This window comes from Abramis brama (genome assembly GCF_963993115.1).
Source record: "Abramis brama genome assembly, chromosome: 17".
Lineage (NCBI taxonomy): Eukaryota > Metazoa > Chordata > Actinopteri > Cypriniformes > Leuciscidae > Abramis > Abramis brama.
In genome coordinates, this window is record NC_139979.1 from 980001 (window position 1) to 995101 (window position 15101).

Consider the following 15101-nt stretch of genomic DNA (forward strand, 5'->3'; position numbering starts at 1 on the left):
GAGAGGAGTGTGTGAATCTAGGAGAGGAGTGTGTGATTCCAGGAGAGGAGTGTGTGAATCCAGGACAGGAGTGTGTGAATCCAGGAGAGGAGTGTGTGAATCCAGGACAGGAGTGTGTGAATCCAGGACAGGAGTGTGTGAATCCAGGAGAGGAGTGTGTGAATCCAGGAGAGGAGTGTGTGAATCCAGGAGAGGAGTGTGTGAATCCAGGACAGGAGTGTGTGATTCCAGGAGAGGAGTGTGTGAATCCAGGAGAGGAGTGTGTGAATCCAGGACAGGAGTGTGTGAATCCAGGAGAGGAGTGTGTGAATCCAGGACAGGAGTGTGTGATTCCAGGAGAGGAGTGTGTGATTCCAGGAGAGGAGTGTGTGAATCCAGGAGAGGAGTGTGTGATTCCAGGACAGGAGTGTGTGAATCCAGGACAGGAGTGTGTGAATCCAGGACAGGAGTGTGTGATTCCAGGAGAGGAGTGTGTGATTCCAGGAGAGGAGTGTGTGAATCCAGGAGAGGAGTGTGTGAATCCAGGACAGGAGTGTGTGAATCCAGGACAGGAGTGTGTGAATCCAGGACAGGAGTGTGTGAATCCAGGAGAGGAGTGTGTGAATCCAGGAGAGGAGTGTGTGAATCCAGGAGAGGAGTGTGTGAATCCAGGACAGGAGTGTGTGATTCCAGGAGAGGAGTGTGTGAATCCAGGAGAGGAGTGTGTGAATCCAGGAGAGGAGTGTGTGAATCCAGGAGAGGAGTGTGTGATTCCAGGAGAGGAGTGTGTGAATCCAGGACAGGAGTGTGTGATTCCAGGAGAGGAGTGTGTGAATCCAGGACAGGAGTGTGTGATTCCAGGAGAGGAGTGTGTGATTCCAGGAGAGGAGTGTGTGATTCCAGGAGAGGAGTGTGTGATTCCAGGAGAGGAGTGTGTGAATCCAGGAGAGGAGTGTGTGAATCCAGGAGAGGAGTGTGTGAATCCAGGACAGGAGTGTGTGATTCCAGGAGAGGAGTGTGTGATTCCAGGAGAGGAGTGTGTGAATCCAGGAGAGGAGTGTGTGATTCCAGGAGAGGAGTGTGTGAATCCAGGAGAGGAGTGTGTGATTCCAGGAGAGGAGTGTGTGAATCCAGGACAGGAGTGTGTGAATCCAGGAGAGGAGTGTGTGAATCCAGGAGAGGAGTGTGTGATTCCAGGAGAGGAGTGTGTGATTCAAGGAGAGGAGTGTGTGATTCCAGGAGAGGAGTGTGTGAATCCAGGAGAGGAGTGTGTGAATCCAGGAGAGGAGTGTGTGATTCCAGGAGAGGAGTGTGTGATTCCAGGAGAGGAGTGTGTGAATCCAGGAGAGGAGTGTGTGATTCCAGGAGAGGAGTGTGTGATTCAAGGAGAGGAGTGTGTGATTCCAGGAGAGGAGTGTGTGAATCCAGGAGAGGAGTGTGTGAATCCAGGAGAGGAGTGTGTGATTCCAGGAGAGGAGTGTGTGATTCCAGGAGAGGAGTGTGTGAATCCAGGAGAGGAGTGTGTGAATCCAGGAGAGGAGTGTGTGAATCCAGGAGAGGAGTGTGTGAATCCAGGAGAGGAGTGTGTGAATCCAGGACAGGAGTGTGTGATTCCAGGAGAGGAGTGTGTGAATCCAGGAGAGGAGTGTGTGATTCCAGGAGAGGAGTGTGTGAATCCAGGACAGGAGTGTGTGATTCCAGGAGAGGAGTGTGTGATTCCAGGAGAGGAGTGTGTGAATCCAGGAGAGGAGTGTGTGAATCCAGGACAGGAGTGTGTGAATCCAGGACAGGAGTGTGTGATTCCAGGAGAGGAGTGTGTGAATCCAGGAGAGGAGTGTGTGAATCCAGGACAGGAGTGTGTGAATCCAGGACAGGAGTGTGTGATTCCAGGAGAGGAGTGTGTGATTCCAGGAGAGGAGTGTGTGATTCCAGGAGAGGAGTGTGTGATTCCAGGAGAGGAGTGTGTGAATCCAGGAGAGGAGTGTGTGAATCCAGGAGAGGAGTGTGTGATTCCAGGAGAGGAGTGTGTGAATCCAGGAGAGGAGTGTGTGAATCCAGGACAGGAGTGTGTGATTCAAGGAGAGGAGTGTGTGATTCCAGGAGAGGAGTGTGTGAATCCAGGAGAGGAGTGTGTGATTCCAGGAGAGGAGTGTGTGATTCAAGGAGAGGAGTGTGTGATTCCAGGAGAGGGTGTGTGATTCCAGGAGAGGAGTGTGTGAATCCAGGAGAGGAGTGTGTGAATCCAGGAGAGGAGTGTGTGATTCCAGGAGAGGAGTGTGTGATTCCAGGAGAGGAGTGTGTGATTCCAGGAGAGGAGTGTGTAAATCCAGGAGAGGAGTGTGTGATTCCAGGAGAGGAGTGTGTGAATCCAGGAGAGGAGTGTGTGAATCCAGGACAGGAGTGTGTGATTCAAGGAGAGGAGTGTGTGATTCCAGGAGAGGAGTGTGTGAATCCAGGAGAGGAGTGTGTGAATCCAGGAGAGGAGTGTGTGAATCCAGGACAGGAGTGTGTGATTCCAGGAGAGGAGTGTGTGATTCCAGGAGAGGAGTGTGTGAATCCAGGAGAGGAGTGTGTGAATCCAGGAGAGGAGTGTGTGAATCCAGGACAGGAGTGTGTGATTCCAGGAGAGGAGTGTGTGAATCCAGGAGAGGAGTGTGTGAATCCAGGAGAGGAGTGTGTGAATCCAGGAGAGGAGTGTGTGAATCCAGGAGAGGAGTGTGTGAATCCAGGAGAGGAGTGTGTGAATCCAGGAGAGGAGTGTGTGATTCAAGGAGAGGAGTGTGTGAATCCAGGACAGGAGTGTGTGATTCCAGGAGAGGAGTGTGTGAATCCAGGAGAGGAGTGTGTGATTCCAGGAGAGGAGTGTGTGAATCCAGGACAGGAGTGTGTGATTCCAGGAGAGGAGTGTGTGATTCCAGGAGAGGAGTGTGTGAATCCAGGAGAGGAGTGTGTGAATCCAGGACAGGAGTGTGTGAATCCAGGAGAGGAGTGTGTGAATCCAGGACAGGAGTGTGTGATTCCAGGAGAGGAGTGTGTGATTCCAGGAGAGGAGTGTGTGATTCCAGGAGAGGAGTGTGTGAATCCAGGAGAGGAGTGTGTGAATCCAGGAGAGGAGTGTGTGAATCCAGGAGAGGAGTGTGTGATTCCAGGAGAGGAGTGTGTGAATCCAGGAGAGGAGTGTGTGAATCTAGGAGAGGAGTGTGTGATTCCAGGAGAGGAGTGTGTGAATCCAGGACAGGAGTGTGTGAATCCAGGAGAGGAGTGTGTGAATCCAGGACAGGAGTGTGTGAATCCAGGACAGGAGTGTGTGAATCCAGGAGAGGAGTGTGTGAATCCAGGAGAGGAGTGTGTGAATCCAGGAGAGGAGTGTGTGAATCCAGGACAGGAGTGTGTGATTCCAGGAGAGGAGTGTGTGAATCCAGGAGAGGAGTGTGTGAATCCAGGACAGGAGTGTGTGAATCCAGGAGAGGAGTGTGTGAATCCAGGACAGGAGTGTGTGATTCCAGGAGAGGAGTGTGTGATTCCAGGAGAGGAGTGTGTGAATCCAGGAGAGGAGTGTGTGATTCCAGGACAGGAGTGTGTGAATCCAGGACAGGAGTGTGTGAATCCAGGACAGGAGTGTGTGATTCCAGGAGAGGAGTGTGTGATTCCAGGAGAGGAGTGTGTGAATCCAGGAGAGGAGTGTGTGAATCCAGGACAGGAGTGTGTGAATCCAGGACAGGAGTGTGTGAATCCAGGACAGGAGTGTGTGAATCCAGGAGAGGAGTGTGTGAATCCAGGAGAGGAGTGTGTGAATCCAGGAGAGGAGTGTGTGAATCCAGGACAGGAGTGTGTGATTCCAGGAGAGGAGTGTGTGAATCCAGGAGAGGAGTGTGTGAATCCAGGAGAGGAGTGTGTGAATCCAGGAGAGGAGTGTGTGATTCCAGGAGAGGAGTGTGTGAATCCAGGACAGGAGTGTGTGATTCCAGGAGAGGAGTGTGTGAATCCAGGACAGGAGTGTGTGATTCCAGGAGAGGAGTGTGTGATTCCAGGAGAGGAGTGTGTGATTCCAGGAGAGGAGTGTGTGATTCCAGGAGAGGAGTGTGTGAATCCAGGAGAGGAGTGTGTGAATCCAGGAGAGGAGTGTGTGAATCCAGGAGAGGAGTGTGTGATTCCAGGAGAGGAGTGTGTGAATCCAGGAGAGGAGTGTGTGAATCCAGGACAGGAGTGTGTGATTCAAGGAGAGGAGTGTGTGATTCAAGGAGAGGAGTGTGTGAATCCAGGACAGGAGTGTGTGATTCAAGGAGAGGAGTGTGTGATTCCAGGAGAGGAGTGTGTGAATCCAGGAGAGGAGTGTGTGATTCCAGGAGAGGAGTGTGTGAATCCAGGAGAGGAGTGTGTGATTCCAGGAGAGGAGTGTGTGATTCCAGGAGAGGAGTGTGTGAATCCAGGAGAGGAGTGTGTGAATCCAGGAGAGGAGTGTGTGAATCCAGGAGAGGAGTGTGTGATTCCAGGAGAGGAGTGTGTGAATCCAGGAGAGGAGTGTGTGAATCCAGGAGAGGAGTGTGTGATTCAAGGAGAGGAGTGTGTGATTCCAGGAGAGGAGTGTGTGATTCCAGGAGAGGAGTGTGTAAATCCAGGAGAGGAGTGTGTGATTCCAGGAGAGGAGTGTGTGAATCCAGGAGAGGAGTGTGTGAATCCAGGAGAGGAGTGTGTGAATCCAGGACAGGAGTGTGTGATTCAAGGAGAGGAGTGTGTGATTCCAGGAGAGGAGTGTGTGAATCCAGGAGAGGAGTGTGTGAATCCAGGACAGGAGTGTGTGATTCCAGGAGAGGAGTGTGTGATTCCAGGAGAGGAGTGTGTGAATCCAGGAGAGGAGTGTGTGAATCCTGGAGAGGAGTGTGTGAATCCAGGACAGGAGTGTGTGATTCCAGGAGAGGAGTGTGTGATTCCAGGAGAGGAGTGTGTGAATCCAGGAGAGGAGTGTGTGAATCCAGGAGAGGAGTGTGTGATTCCAGGAGAGGAGTGTGTGAATCCAGGAGAGGAGTGTGTGAATCCAGGAGAGGAGTGTGTGATTCCAGGAGAGGAGTGTGTGAATCCAGGAGAGGAGTGTGTGAATCCAGGACAGGAGTGTGTGATTCCAGGAGAGGAGTGTGTGAATCCAGGAGAGGAGTGTGTGATTCCAGGAGAGGAGTGTGTGATTCCAGGAGAGGAGTGTGTGATGCTGAAGTGTGTTGTCTTTAATTGCTAATGCTCTTTTTACACACAGACTGAACAAAATGAAGCATTGCTTGGTGATTGGTTGAGCTAAACTGGTATTATCTAATTGTGTTTCAACTGAGTTCTTGTCATATTTTGTTACCATTTTCTAAACTATAGCGAATAAACTGTGAGAAATATTGAAGGTGTCTGAATAAATTTTGGTTTGACTGTATATTGTAAAATGATTTACTCATGATTTTTGATATTTAATCTTGGCATGTGATGATGCATTTTGCCAGCTCTCCATGATCTCTGCTGTGTGTTTTTAGTTGTTGGTCAGTATAAACTGCACAGAAACAGCCTCACAGGTTCGGCACGACACGAGCGCGAGTAACGAGAACTATTCTTTAAAAGAAGAAACCTGTGCATGTTGGACTCAGACAGACAGCGTGTCAGCAGAGAGAGTGTGTCAGGCAGAGACAGAAGTCATTATTCAGCTGAACTTAATTAACTCATGTAAGACTGACACATAATGACAGAAAATAAGACACAAGACAAAGATGAGCTTCACTCAACAATCTGCTCATTCAAATGCATGATTTCTCTTTCAAACACAAGTAAGCCTGAACAGTGCAAAGGACCTGTGTATTATCGGAAAGCAATAAGCCACGAGCCGCCGTGTGTTACTGCGATTTTACCACGAGAATGAGAGAAGCTTTAATTAAACGGAGAAAACTGAATCATAATTTAAGATTTGCTTCATTCTTAGACTTTACAGTCATTTCTGTGCAGCACAGCGTGAAGAAGAGCACCTGAAATCACTGTATAGTTTATATTCTTCATATTCAGTTCAGTTATTTCAAAGATTAACATAACATAACAACATAAGGCATAACATGACATGACATGACATAACACCACATAACATGACATAACATAACATAACATGACATAACATGACATAACATAACAACATAACACAAAATAAAATGACATGACAACAACATACTAACATAACATGACATAACATGACATAACATAACATAACACAAAATAAAATGACATGACAACAACATACTAACATAACATGACATAACAACATAACATAAAACACCAACATAACATCAACATAACATAAAATAAAATAACATGACATGATATATGACATAACATAAAATAACAACATGAAATACACAAAATAAAATGACCTGACATCAACATACTATAACATAACGTGACATGATATGACATAACATAACATTACAACATAACAAAACAACATGACATAACATAATAACGACATGAATTACAAAATAAAATGACATGACAACAGCATAACAACATGAAAACAACATAATATAACATGCCATCACAACATAACACAACACAACACTAAATACCATAACATGACATAACATCAACAATAAACCGTGGTGAAATCACTGTAATGGATTATATTCTTTATATTAATTTCAGTTCTTTCAAAGAGCCTCACAAACAGCAAACCAGCCAGAAACACACAACATCACCGGCCAAACAACAAATGACAATTTCAGTTTATTTCTGAAATTACTTTTAATATCCATGCAAGCAGAGTCTCTTTCTCTCGCTCTCTCCGTCTTCCACAAACACAGAGCTTGAGGTCGCCTAATCAATACAGTCGTCGTCCCAGAGTTATATAACTAATGCTGCTTTTGTAGAGATGTTACTGCACAACACAAATACATGCTCTCTCTCTCTCTCTCTCTCTCTCTCTCTCTCTCTCTCTCTCTCTCCCCCTCTCTCCTCTCTCTCTCTATCTCTCTCTCCCCCTCTCTCCTCTCTCTCTCTCTCTCTCTCTCTCTCTCTCTCTCTCTCTCTCCTCTCTCTCTCTCTCCCCCTCTCTCCTCTCTCTCTCTCTCTCTCTCTCTCTCTCCTCTCTCTCTCTCTCTCTCTCTCTCTCTCTCTCTCTCTCTCTCTCTCTCTCTCTCTCTCTCTCTCCTCTCTCTCTCTCTCTCCTCTCTCTCTCTCTCCCCCTCTCTCCTCTCTCTCTCTCTCTCTCTCTCTCTCTCTCTCTCTCTCTCCCCCTCTCTCCTCTCTCTCTCTCTCTCTCTCTCTCTCTCTCTCTCTCTCTCTCTCTCTCCCCCTCTCTCCTCTCTCTCTCTCTCTCTCTCTCTCTCTCCCCCTCTCTCCTCTCTCTCTCTCTCTCTCCCTCTCTCTCTCTCACACTCTGGTTTAAAATACAATTCATATTCAGTAATATTATCGATATAACTGCACATACTATCAGATGAGAACATTTGAACTGAATTTTGCCGGATAATGACACAAACTTTGCAACATAGATACTGTTATTGAACTGAACTGGATCAACAGTGAACTAAATAGAGCTGAATAATAATAATGACACTATTATCCTCTGTAGAGATGCTTATCGCTGAAATTGAATTGGTTTCATAATATATAAACACTTGTGACTTGACTTAAAAACTGCACAGAAACAGCACAAGCCTCCATATGAGCCTGAATGACTTCGTTAAACTAGTAGCAATTGCTTTGGCGTCTTCAAGATGCGCAAGAAAGTAGTTTTAGGAACAAAAAACCTAAAAATGTGTATAAATATGGTAACCCTGGTATAAGGATAATTGACTTATGAAAAATAATGCACTTCATGTCATGGTCACATTGGCCTGTTCATACATTTTCAATAACGGAGAGTCCAGAGTCAATTATTCCTAACTTAATTTATTCCCACAAATTAGCAAAAAGAGCAATATGATAAAATACACTAATTAGCTAGAAGAAAGTGAAGTTCGTCGGGACAAACTTTTATGTTGGCTTGACAAAGCCTGAAAGATTTATAAATTTCCTAGCATGTTTTATCAGCATTATCCTAGCATGTTTTAACATGTTCGTAGCATCTTTTAGCATGTTTTACCTCAATGTTAACATTTTTTATTTTGTTGCTAACATGATTTAACATTTTATCTAACATAATTCTAGCATGATTTAGCATGTTGCTAGCATGTTTTAATATTATTTGACATTTTGCTAACATGATCCTTGCATGTTTTAATTGCGTTGGTAGAATAACATTAGCATGACCCTAACATGTTTTAACATTAATCTAGCACGTTTTAGCAAGTTGCTAGCATGAATTGGCATGTTGATTAATAAATAAATAAAATTATAAATATACATTTCTGCCAATGATTAAAGTTCTGCAGTGTAAAATCCTTCATAATAAACAAATGTAATTTCTAATGTTTTTTGTACAAGTATTTATCAATTGATCCCTAATGATTTCAAATACATGTTTCTGAATGTTATTTACATCTAAAAATGCCTATTGTTATTAAGTGTCGCATTAAGTGTCGCATTTAATGGAAATGTATTTTCACCGTATTTTAAGCGCGGTAAAAGAAGTTATAATGAAGGATAATCTGAAATTCACAGCGTTTAAACTCAACTTCACTCACATATTTCAAGGCTGCTATTAACGTTTCCGTTGAAAAAACGTTTTGCAACTTTTTGTCAGCCCAGGTGTGTCTTACCTGAGCAGTGTGGCTGCGAGCCACTCCATTGGCCGTTCAGCTGGCAGGAGCGAGTGGATTCACCAATCAGAGCTCGGTCTTCTAAACACCGGTAGTGAACTGTAGATCCGAAGGTGAATTTCTCTCCCGTCACAACGGCATGAGGAGGAGAACCAGGGTGACCACAGTCCACCTCTGTAGGAGACACACAGCAATCACTCACTTCAACTCACAGCTCGGGTTATTCTTCGAGCTTTAATGTTTAAAGTCCCCCTGTAGTCAATCATTTTATTCCTTAAACTCATCTTTGATCACCAAAATGACACATTTAGATGTCTTCATGTCTTAAAATAGCTTGAATGTAACTCGACACCCTTGCCTCATTTAGTATGCACGGTTCTATGAATATGCAAATGAGCCCCGCCTCCACTCACTCACTCAGCTCAGAGATCCACTGGTTGACGATCACACGTTGATCTGATTTGTTACAAGGTAGTTTGTGACGTCAGAAACACCAGCGATTTCAAAGCGTGTTTTTGAGACTGTCTTTGGTTCACTGCAGTTTTAAGGAGGAAATACTCAGCAATGGAGTCGACTTATGAATTTACACATGCTTTGTCTTAAAGCGCATTAAAAACACCACATAGACAATATTAAAAGCTTGATTTTTCACTTTATGCTGAGATTACAGTAGATTGAATTACTATTGTCATGAGTTATTTATAGTATAAAATCAAAATTCATAATTCAAGTTTACATTACACAGGGCTCCAGACTGCGACCAAATGGTCGCATTTTGCGACCAAAATTTGAGTGTGTGCGACTGAATTTTACATCCAGTCGCACATGTGCGACCAGTAAATTTCATCTCGTATAGTGTGATAGTGGGCGACAACCGACGTCACGTACGATGCTTTACGACATCACGACAAAAGACTAGCATGTTTAATTTTTTAACGGTCCTCCATGACGGGTTCCGTCAAGAGTGAATGAGTGTGTGTGTGCGCGCGCGCGCGAGTGAGTGAGCGAGCGAGCGAGAGTGAGTGAGAGAGTGTGTGCGCGAGTGAGTGTGTGTGTGTGTGTGTGTGCGTGCGCAAGCAAGAGTGAGTGAGTGAGTGTGTGTGTGTGAGTGAGTGAGTGAGTGAGAGAGTGTGTGTGTGTGTGTGTGTGTGAGTGAGTGCGTGTGTGAGACGGCTCGCGATGACTGGTCGTAAAGCAACGTGTAGTCTGACAATGTTTCTTGTCCAGGACATGACAAGATTTTTAGGAGTCAAAATCGTGTAATCTGACACAGTGACTATTGTAACATACAAAAAAATTGTGTAATCTGAACCAGGCATAACTATAATGGTATACTGTGGTTATAAAAGCCTACACATCTTTTTCCAGCACTTCAAAACTATATCATATTTAAATGTTATTTTTAATGTGTTGACCAAAACATTTTTGTTCATCCTTTAAAGATTGTCTCTATTTATAAAACTGAAAGTTTTTATAAGTAGGAAAACACTTATTTTTTAAAAAAAAGAAAGACTAAATTACCATTGTAAACATAGCTGCTGAGGGAGCTTATTGGCTATTTTCACTCCCTAATATCTATTTTGTCACTCATTTTGCTTTTGAATTAATATTAAGACATTATGAATGATAATAATTAAATTGAACTTTATCTATACACCTCAAATTAAGCTCAGTGCTTTGTCATCCCACAGTGCTACCAAACACTTTCTGTAGAACTTAGTGCCGCTGCCCTCAGATGTTAGTCTGGAGCCTGTGATCTTAAAATAAAACTGCACCATAATTTCTGTACGCTAAGTCTATTTATTATCAAAGCATTTGTCTGTAATAGTTATTTAGGGGGAAATGTGAAGGTGTGCCCCTAAATTTTCTGCTTGCGCTCCTAAAATTTTAAGTCAGGGGCTACAGCGCTCCTAATAAAAAAAGTTAGTCTGGAGCCCTGTTACATGTTGTTTAAACACTAGCATTTACAAAATGATGGTAAACCTGAAAAAAAAAAGAGTCAAAAATGGCTGAATGACAAAGCAAGTTGACTCGACTCGACTGTCAGTGATTGGCGTTTTCATGTCAGTGGGAATGTGAAGGTCTGTGTGCGTCTGGCTTTAACCCTCTCGGAAGATCTCCAAAAACAAGTTCTGCGTGGGTGAAGTTTAGCAAAGAGGAAAAGGACCTCGTACAATATGTAACATTTGCAAGATTACAGAGAACACATCTCTAAATTCAGCCCTACTTTTCTGTCTTCAGCAACAACACAATTGCTACGGGACTTTCCTGCGGTGAGCAACGTTCAAATCATCATGCATAATCTTTTTGTTTCTGAGGACTATGATATTTTTTTGCACAACAAAAGCTTATTTATTGAATATCTGTCTGACACACTTCGCTTAGCATCCATAATGTATTTGATAGGTCTCTGGAAGATATAGTTAAAAGACAAAATCTCTATATTTTTGCTCTGAAATAGGGTTTTTTTCCCAATAAGAGGAGCCATCTTTTCAAACAAACAGCCACTGCTGCCGTGTAAAACTTTAATGTTTAGTAGAAATGCAAGGCGAGTTAATCAGCTAATCAGAGTTTGTGTCCTAACCAGTGATTCGATTTTAGAAACGGTTTCTATTTCTGCCACGTCGTGGAACAACAACACACAATCTGACAATGATAATCTCTGATTTGTGATTGATTTGGTTGCGAGTGCAGTGAGCTTGCAGAGAGACTCCGCCCACACACTCTTCTGATTGGCTGTGGTTTGTGATTGATTTGGTTGCGAGTGCAGTGAGCTTGCAGAGAGACTCCGCCCACACTCTCTTCTGATTGGCTGTGGTTTGTGATTGATTTGGTTGCGAGTGCAGTGAGCTTGCAGAGAGACTCCGCCCCCACTCTCTTCTGATTGGCTGTGGTTTGTGATTGATTTGGTTGCGAGTGCAGTGAGCTTGCAGAGAGACTCCGCCCACACTCTCTTCTGATTGGCTGTGGTTTGTGATTGATTTGGTTGTGAATGTTGTGGTTAACTCGAAAATAACTAAGAACGGATTATTGAGTTGAACTTGAGTTCTTGAGTTCAACTCTATGATTCAGTGCTGGCAGGAGGGAAATATTTTCAATAAATAACTACTTAAATCTCAGTCTGTTCCTCAAACGAAGATTACAGAGGATCTAAATAAATCACCTTAGCCGAATGTATTACATGAATTGCACTTATACAGGATTTATTAATCATTGTTAATGTTAATTTCAACATTTACTAATACTTTATTAAAATCTTGTTAACATTAGTTACTGCACTGTGAACTAACATGAACAAACAATGAACATCTGTATTTGTAGTAACTTACATTAACAAAGATGAACAGAAACAAATGCATTGCACATTGTTAGTTCATGTTAGTTAATACATTAACTAATGTTTAATAAATGCACCTTATTGTAAAGTGTTACCAAATGAACCATGAAAGTCGTTCAGATTAGCCAAGTGTGTAGTTGTTCACATCTTAACAGCATTAATTAATCTCTCGTGCGCTGCTGGAGAAACACACATAAGCTCTTCAATTTAATTTAGCTAAGCTTCTTTTCAGGCCTGGTTTTGATGTTTGCTTTCTTTTGAATTGTAAATGCACCCGAATAAAACCGAGGAGGTGCACATTTTCATAATATTCATCCGGCTGAAAGGCTGACGGGGGAGAAGAGGCTGCTTATTAAAATTCCCAAGTAGCCTCTGTCGACTAAGTAAAGTGCAGAATCACCTTGTGTAAACTAGAGAGAAAAACAAGGCTAATAGACAGCTAGCAGGACTGTTGCCTTTCCTTCACGGCCGGTGTAAGCATCTCGCTGGAAACCGACAAGAAACGATCAAGTTCAGGTTTGAAGCAATTACAGGGACAGAGACGGAAAGCGAGAGCGGGAGGCAATTACTTTCTCACAGGCAAATGAACACGTCTCTCTAATGAATGCGCTCTTGACCTTAATACTCCTCGCTTTGGCAAACTGTAGAAAAGGTGCGTTCAATTCACCGCTGTCCACTGCGGGAAACTCTGGGAAACTTTTAAAGCTTTCACACAGACATGAAGTCTCCATCATGAGAGCTCTTTGAACCGAACGTTGCGCTTGACTAACCTGTGACATTTACTATCGCCTCTCAGATGGAGAGAGTTCAAAGACTGGCAATGATAAAGTGGAAATAATGAGAAGTAAAGTGAAGAGACACAGACGTACCCAGGCATTCTGGTAGCGGTTTGTCCCAGTATCCCACCGGCTGGCAGGTCAGAACCGACGAGCCGAAGAGGTAATATCCGGGATTGCAGTCGTAGGAAACGACGGTCCCGAAAGTGAAGTTCCCATACTCGATTTTGCTCTTCCTGATTGAGTTTGCTGGAATACCGGGATCAGTGCAGTTGACGACTGAAGAACACAAACAGAAAAAGGATAATAAGTGTTGCAAGCCACGACAATTCATGAATAAAATGCAATAATGTATTTGAGGAGATGTATTTTATTATTTCTGTTTATATACACACACTACGGTTCAAAACTTTGAGGTCAGTATGATTAGATAGATTTTTTTAATGTTTTTAAAAGAAGTCTTTTCTGGTCACCAATGATACATTTATTCGATAAAAAAACAGTAAAATAGTGAAATATTATTACAAGATAAAATAATTTTTTATGTGAATATATTGTAAAATGTAATTATTTATTCCTGTGATCACAGGAATAAATAATTACATTTTACAATATATATATATATATATATATACTACCAGTCAAAATGTGGAGCGGTACGATTTTTTATGTTTTTGAAAGAAGTCTCTTCTGCTCACCAAGGCTGCATTTATTTGATTAAAAATACAATAAAAACAGAAAAATTGTGAAATATTATTCCAATGTAAATCAGCTGTTTTCTATGTGAATATACAGTAAAGTGTAATTTATTCCTGTGATCAAAGCTGAATTTTCAGCATCATTACTCCAGTCTTCAGTGTCACATGATCCTTCAGAAATCATTCTAATATGATGATTTGATGCTCAAGAAACGTTAATTATTATCATCAATGTTGAAAACAGTTGTGTACAATTGTGATCAATTTAATTCATCCTTGATTTATTTTATTTCTTTCCCCCATTTATTGAATGGTTAGTGTTTAATGTTACAATACATTTCTACTTCAGATAAATGCTGTTCTTTTGAACTTTCTATTCATCAATGAATCCTGAAATAAAAATCTAAATAACTGTTTTCAACACTGATAATAATCATAAATGTTTCTTGAGCATCAAATCATCATATTAGAGTGATTTCTGAAGGATCATGTGACACTGAAGACTGGAGTAATGATGCTGAACATTCAGCTTTGATCACAGGAATAAATTACACTTTACTATATATTCACATAGAAAACAGATGATTTACATTCTAATAATATTCTACAATTTTTACTGTATTTTTGCTCAAATAAATGCAGCCTTGGTGAGCAGAAGAGACTAAATTGGTGAGTAAAATTCGAACACTTACAATACAGTATTTACACTCATTCTAAGCTATTTTATCATTTTAAACTTGCTGCATAACAAAAGTAAAAAATATAGAGCATCTTCACCCGTTCGGTGAGATAACCATTTATTTGTCCATTATTATTGGACAAAAGCACACTGCAGTCATGTAATCAGGCCATCATCACTGCTGATCTCTTCACGCGTTCTGTGGTCAGAGTCAAACACTCCAGCCGATCCTCCGAGACACTCGTAATCACGCCGCTAACAAAGCAGAGATTAGCTTCAAAACACACATCTCATCTTCTGATTTGCAGGCCTAATCTGTGGCTATTCAGACCCGAGTGAACGAGTTTCTGCCGGCTGGAAGAGGGCCAGAGGCTCTCAGAGATGAAATTGGTCATTTCTTTTTTAACCGCAGCCTAAAAGTAATTTCCATCAGCGCCACAGTGCTTAACTCTCGCTATAATAGGGGCTTTCGCTCCAGTTAGTTATAGGATCTCGCCACCAGGGTGGTTCCCGGAGAACTAATGGTTCCCTCAGGAACGTTTTCCTGGTTGCGTTCGCACCGCCAGTAGGAGCTCTGAAGTGACGTGAGACACGCTTGTTGTTGGGACTTTTATTTTGACGGCGCTGAGAACGACTGAGCAAACAGTTCTCCTGTTCATTAGTTTACGATCTGTCTAACAGTCCTGTCTAATACGTCATTATATAGAACTGTTCTACATAGAAAGTAGACCGTAATGAAGAGTTATTAGCGTATGTGTGTGTGTGATGTCCAGTGTTGCTGATCAGAAACACATAATCATGATTCTCTTGGTCTCTTCAAGAGTTGTGTTGGGTTTTCTCCTCAGCGTAAAGGCTAAGAGCTCCATCTATCACTGTTTCCATGTTCATAGAGTTAGTTTCTGGAGTAAATATATAGGC

At 42.6% G+C, this 15101-nt stretch overlaps 1 protein-coding gene across 1 annotated transcript in view; it reads right to left on the reverse strand.

Annotated features, from left to right (window-relative positions):
• Positions 1 to 15101, reverse strand: part of csmd3a (CUB and Sushi multiple domains 3a) — a 332667-nt gene that overhangs the window by 63368 nt on the left and 254198 nt on the right. The window contains exons 54-55 of the mRNA XM_084089625.1: positions 12900 to 13085; positions 8694 to 8867 (exon numbers count right to left, since the gene is read on the reverse strand). Coding sequence (XP_083945751.1) covers positions 8694 to 8867; positions 12900 to 13085 — 360 coding nt within the window. The remainder of the gene's footprint in view (positions 1 to 8693; positions 8868 to 12899; positions 13086 to 15101) is intronic.